This window comes from Peromyscus californicus, unplaced genomic scaffold (assembly GCF_007827085.1).
Source record: "Peromyscus californicus insignis strain IS unplaced genomic scaffold, ASM782708v3 Scaffold_12__1_contigs__length_115047231, whole genome shotgun sequence".
NCBI lineage: Eukaryota > Metazoa > Chordata > Mammalia > Rodentia > Cricetidae > Peromyscus > Peromyscus californicus.
This window is the reverse complement of record NW_026294413.1, coordinates 70,452,153-70,458,912: the sequence shown is the minus strand read 5'-3', so window position 1 is coordinate 70,458,912 and position 6,760 is coordinate 70,452,153. Positions and strand designations below refer to the sequence as shown.

The window sequence follows — 6,760 nt, the reverse complement described above, 5'->3', positions numbered from 1 at the left end:
TGGGTATATATACTGGTCCTCTCAGAGCACTGGGAGGATTTGATGGAGAAGAACAAAAATGAGGACGGAGATGGAAAGAACTAGGTAGAATGATGAGACAACAGAAGAAGGGACTGAGAGCAGGAGGGACCAAGAGGTACTAAGTAAGATAGCAGAAAAGAAACTGTGTAGATAGAATTGGCTTAGAGAAATAAAGTGAATGGACTAAAGAACTCAGTGTGCTTAGATTCATTGAATATCCCTCAGATTAGAATCCTCAGCTGGTTGGAAGACTCTTCCGCGGACCCTGGGAGCAAACAATATAGGCTGGACCTATTATTGTTTGTGTTACTACTGTGTATGTACATTGTCATGTACTTACTGAGAAGCTTTCTCTGGAGATACAGTTTGGTCCTCCCATTTCTGAACCAAGTATATTTGTCTCACAATGTCTTCCCAAGCCCCCTTACCTGAGTGAGGCTGGTCTCATGAGAAAGGAGAACAACAAAGCAGAGTATAGTCATCATGAGTGTTATTGGTCTCATGATATAAAACTGTATCTCTATCCGATATCTACACTCATTCAAAGCCAAGAGCACAGATGGTAGATTGCTCTGTGTACTGTGTGCAGACTGTCCTGTGTTTTCTATAAGGTTAACCTTTGGACTTATCAAACCCCATAGTATGACAGCATCTACACAGGTAATACTAATTTAGTATGTATTCAGTTTGGATTCAACCTTGTTTTTATACATGAAGGTCGTGTTTACAGCACTATCTTCCAAACCAAACAACTGCCATGAAACCAATTGTGTCTACTTGGAAAAGATCAGTGACTAGGCTTGTTGATTGCAGATTTATTGATGTTACATTGTCAGATAAAATGGAATGGAAATGATTGGAAAGGAAACTGGAAAACAATCCAGTTACAAAGGCCAAGCAAGTTATAAAATGTATCAAAAAGGTCAAAGTTCAATATATTGTTGTCAAGACTCTGCTTAAATCAATTGTAATTGTTCTATTCTCCATGGACAATTAAAGGGACCAGTTTAAAGAACAAAGATGCATATATAATCAAAGTTTATTTAAGTACTTGATTTTGCTCAAACTTTATCTAAATATACCACAGTACTTAAAAGTACCAGACAGGTGTAACTAACTTTCTGCATGTTCAATAACCATGCTTGGAGGTTATACTAATGTGGTCAGAGGGATCAAACTTGGAAAATATTTTTCATCTTCCCCTCCAAGATCAACTCGGTCCCAGAGGATATGATACATCTTTCAAAATGTTCTGTTACTGGGGGCTGGAGAGATGGCTGACTGATTAAGGACCCTGGGTGATTTTCAAGAAGACCTGGGATCAATTTTTAGCACCCACGGGGTGTTTAACCATTGTATATAACTTCAGTTTCAGATATCAAGCACTGTCTTCTTGTCTCTGTGAGCAAGTACTTGATTTTGCTCAACCTTTGTCTAAATATGCCACAGTACATAAAAGTACCAGACAGGTGTAACTGACTTTCTGCATGTTCAATAACCACACTTGGAGGTTATACTGAACATGCTGGGCACAGACTTACTTGCAGGCTAAATACCCATACATATAAACTAAACTAAAAACTAAACCAACCTGAGCTATTCTGTGACTCCAGGGAATCACCTGTTCCCTGGAAATTTGTCACAGTGATTTCTACCCAATGTCCAGTCTACAAAAAGAATGCACACCACAGAAGGGAAAATGCCCCCATGATTCAAAGCAAAGCCAAGGTCAAACAAGGCCCTAGATTCATCCTCACACAGATGCACCAACTTACTAATGGAAAGCTAAAAGAGCCAGAAGTTCTTTTGCAATTCAAGTGATCTCCAAGAAACAACTGGTTTTGACAGTTTAAAAAATGTGATTGATTTTGACACCTGAATGATCTTAAACTCCACACAGGAAAGTATAAACCAAGAATAAAATGGGTGTTTTCTTTAACAATCTAATGGATTACACTCCCTAGATGTTAGACTTAAATCCGTATGAGATGTGATATAGCTACTTCTCATTAGTGCTTTTCTTCTTGATAAGAAAACGCTGGACAGTTACAAAATGTCTTGACATTGGCTCAATTTAGCACTGCAGTGCCTTCTGAAAACCAAGAGAGACAGGCTCACCTTTGTTTTAGCTAAAGAAAAAAATCAAACAGTTTTTAAATTTCTTCTCTCTTTTCCTCTCTAGAATCATTGTGGGGGAGGGGACCTTACATTGTGGTTCTAGACATTCTATCCACAATAGTTACCAAAGCTATCAAGACTAGCCCTTGCAGCCAAAATTACCTTGCTCCTGCTACTAAAAGGTATCAAACTTGCATGGCTAAACATGTCACTTGAACAGTTCTGCCTTAAATATTTATAGGTAGCCCCATTCATTTGGACTGTCCTTAGCCCAGGACATCATGAACAGATTAAGTCCTCATAAAACGGCTTCAACATGTGTAAGTCCTATTATTCTGTGGGGCATCTGAGGAGAGACTCTCTCAGAAGCTGAGTCTCTCCTTAACTTTCTAGCCATGTCGGTATATAAGAGAAAAGGTCCAATTGTGCCAATCTTGAGTCACTTGCTTGGAGATGATACTTGAGGGAGAAAGGTACAAACTGAGCTCTGAGTAGATCCAATGAAACAATCTGGGATGCTCTAAAAGATGTGGGACCATAGTGCCCTGGGCAAACTCCAGGAACACATCCCAGGGTGATGCCTCCTAAGCTCCAGCCCATCTCCTAATTAAGCAGCTAGAGCGATCATGGCCCCATCCCTGACAGCAGTTTCTGTCGATCTCTGAGGGGGTGGAGCTGAGAAAGAGAGGAATACAAACAGATGGGAAATTAAAAGTAAGCTTCTTGAGGTACCAACTTGTTGTTGTTCCTGAAGACAACATGAGTAGAACGGGTGGGAAGGCATGGGGTGGGTACCTAAACAGGAGTAATGGTGGAAAGGAGAAGACACAAAGGCCCAATAAAACTGCCTAGCCAAAGCTCAGTAAGCTGATTAGCCTTACGGACTTTCCCATTCCAATGGATAAAGCTTATACTTTTGCTTTTTCTATGGCTCCATCTTCTGTCTTTCTAGCATGTCTATTCTTTGTCTGTCTCAGAGATGGAGCACAGCACTCCCTTAGATGATCACCAGCATCCCTGCTATGGATGTTTGTTACTGGTATATGAAGAATTCCAAGGACTTCTCGTACAACCTTGCTAAAGAAACAGCTGGCTAAATAAAGTCTGTGCTGAGAATCCGTCTTACCACCCAAATAATGGTCATCATCAAGAAAACAAAAGGCAACAATTAATGTTGTGGACATGATGAAAATGAACCTTATATGCAGTTGATTAGAATATAAATTAGTGCAACCATTACAGAATTTAGTGTGATGTTTCCTTGCAAAAAATACTAATTCCTTATAACCCTACTTTACCACTTCTAGCTGTGTGTATGAGGGAATCAAACACAGTATACAATAAGGATGTGTGCACATCATGTTGTTTTGGTACTATTCACATTAACCTAATTATGAAATTAGCTCAGCTGTCCATCAATGTGTGCAAAAGATGGAAATGGGGAGTGAATATAAGTAACATATCTTTTAAATAAATATTAAAATGGTACAATAAACAATATTTTGTGTAACTAATACTACTAATAAAAATAAATAGGGACTGGAAGATGGCTGAGCCAGTGAAGTACCTGTCTCACCAGCATGAAGAACAGTGCCCAGATACCCAGAACACAAGTACTATCCGGTACTTCACCCACATCTCTAGCTCTGGCACTGGTGAGGACATAGCCAGTCCAGTCCTTGAAGTTCATTGACAAGGCAGCCTGTGATGATGAGCTCTAGGTTCAGGGAGAGACCCAGGGGAAATATCTCATGTGTTTCTTTGTGTGTGTGTGAGAGAGAGGGTGGGCAGGGAAGAAGAGAAAGGCTTGTTGATATAGCAGTGAAATCTAGGACATTTTTTTTCTAATTGGTTGAACAGGTTTTTTTTTAAAGTGTCTTAAATAATAAAATAGTCATCAAAGGCAATCCCTGATGTTGACCTCTAACCTATACACATGTACACACACCCACATTGATGTGTTCACCACACACACACACACACACACACACACACACACACACACACACACCGTGTACAAAAATAAATGAATGAATAAATAAACAAATATATAAATAAAATGCAGCTAGGCTTTGAACTGGAGCCACATATGCTAAGTCATATTTAAAGCTACTTTATTTTAAACAGATCTTTTTAATCATAGAAAATGTCTTTAAAAATTGATGATGAAGGAACAATACAGGGGTGTATGATCTGACACAGAGAAGAGATAAAGCACATAAACAATTATTTGATTGTAAGAGCTTCTTCAGAAATATTACAAAAAAACAACTAGTGAAATAACTTTTTTGATGAAAATAAGTTGCCATTTGGTGACAAATGTATGCATAAGCACACACATACATAAACCTAAACAAAATCTTAAATTTCTCATCTGACTAAACTATTGCTTGGTTTTTTTTGTTTTGTTTTGTTTTTGTTTAGTTTTAGTTTTTGCTTTTCTAGACATGGTTCCTCTGTATAGCTTTGGAGCCTTTCCTAGAATTTCCTCTGTAGACCGGGCTAAGTATTGCTTGTTTTAATAGTTTACATAAGAAGAATCTACACTTGAAATATTTCTTTGACACTAAGATGAATCCACAGGATGGCAGTATCTTCTCAGAAACGCAGAGGCAATTTCTTACATGGTTCTCTCTCTCTCTCTCTCTCTCTCTCTCTCTCTCTCTCTCTCTCGGTGTGTGTTGTGGGGATGGGGGGTTAGAGAGAGGAGGAGAGCTTTGATGTGGCAGTGAAAACTAGGACCTTCTTTCTAATTGGATGAAAAGTTTGGGGTTTTTCTTTTTTGCATCTTACAGCAGAAGAATCTGAACTCCCTAAATGCCACTCCTTTTGTTTCGTTGGAAGTGTGACTCTTCAGTGAAAACAATAATGCATCTCTTAAGTGTTTCACTAATGGCACTCTGGCTTCAACTGAATGGTGAGTTTGACCATTTCTATGGGAATATAAAAATAAAATATGTGGGAGTGTTTTCCTCACATATTTTAGGTGGGAGGGTAGAAATACTAACGTTCTCATGCTGAAACAAAAGCAGATGGGAGGCCCATGGAAAAGCCATTCTGGGGTATCTGCATCCATATGCATCCAGTCCTGTTTGTCTGACCTTTATCTTTTTGCACAGGGGTGAGCACCCAGCAGAAGGTGCAGCAGAACCCAGAATCCCTCAGTGTCTCACAGGGAGCCATGGCTTATCTCAACTGCACTTCCAGTGATCGTAATTCTGATTACTTCTGGTGGTACAAACAGCATCCTGGGAAAGGCCTCAAGATGCTGATGTCCATCTTCTCCAACGGTGAGAAGGAAGAAGGCAGATTCACAGTTCACCTCAACAAAGCCAGCCTGCATGTTTCCCTACATATCAGAGACTCCCAGCCCAGTGACTCAGCTGTCTACTTCTGTGCAGTGAGCACACAGTGCTCCCCAGGCACCTTCAGCCTGCACCCAAACCTACTGGGTCCCAGCAAGGTCTGAGCTACAGTGCAGAAAACAGGGTGGAGAAATTCTTATTATCTCCTTGTACTCCATTTACAACGGGAATTAAGGGTCCTAGGAGGGAGAGTTTGACTCACAGGGAAAATACTTTATTATTCTGAGAATGCATGAAACACACAAATAAAATATTTTCTACTTTATTTTAACTGAAATAATTATACATTATATTTTAATTAAGGTTTCATGTCCTCCATTTCTTTCCAGATCCTTCCCACTTCCCCACATAACCAACACCACAACTACTTTCTCTTTATCTCTCTCTTTAGAACACAAACAGGCAAAAAAAAATAAGGAAAGAAAGAAAAGACACAAGAAGCACACATACAGAGAAATATTGTTTTGAGTCAGAAGGAATGGTACCTTGGTATATTGGAGCCAGGTAACAGCACAAAGTCACACCATGCAACAGGCCTCACACAAGAGAGATTTACTGGGGGGAAGGGAAGAGGGTAAAGGGAGTCTGCCTCTGATCAAGGGTGGAGAGGGAAAAGAGGGTGGGCTGTGAAGACACTGGCTTTTTGTAAAAGGGTATAGTACGTGTGCATAGGGAGAATACGTGACTCATGGCAACAGTAGAAATGTGTTACTGAAGGTGGACTTGGGGGAGGGTGGGGTCTTCCAACACACATTAAAACAAAATCAGTAAAAACACAAATCTGGAAAACATAATACACAAGCAATACATCTGTAATTAAAAATAAGTCCCAACAAAGCAATATGAGACAAAATTTCTACAAAAATACCATGGAGTTAGTTGTGTTTGCCATCTATTGCTAGGAATGGGGCACATCTTGTACTGTGGTTTCAATGTCCAGTGAGACTCCATTGGAGAAAACTGATTTTTCCTTAGCAAGCACATGTCAGTTGGAGATACCTTCTTGATTAGTGAGGGATGGGAGCCTGTGTGCACATCTCAGCACTTGGGACCACACCTGGCTTGAACCTGTGCAGACCTTGCACATGCTGCCACAATCTCCATGAGTTCATACATAAACAAGTTCTGTTTTCATCTACTCCCTAGGGCTCTTACAATCTTTCCATCTCTTCTTTCATGGGGTTCCCTGTGCACTAACGGGAGGGATTTGATGAAAACATCTCATTTAGGACTAAGTGTTCCCAAACCTCTCACTT

At 39.9% G+C, this 6,760-nt stretch overlaps 1 gene segment (V, D, J or C); it reads left to right on the top strand.

The window, feature by feature from the left end:
- The first annotated feature begins 4,949 nt into the window (after positions 1-4,949).
- Positions 4,950-5,678, top strand: LOC128107440 (T-cell receptor alpha chain V region 2B4-like). The segment is given in 2 exon segments: positions 4,950-5,056; positions 5,259-5,678. Coding segments are annotated over 2 exon segments (450 nt in total).
- Positions 5,679-6,760: the final 1,082 nt, after the last annotated feature.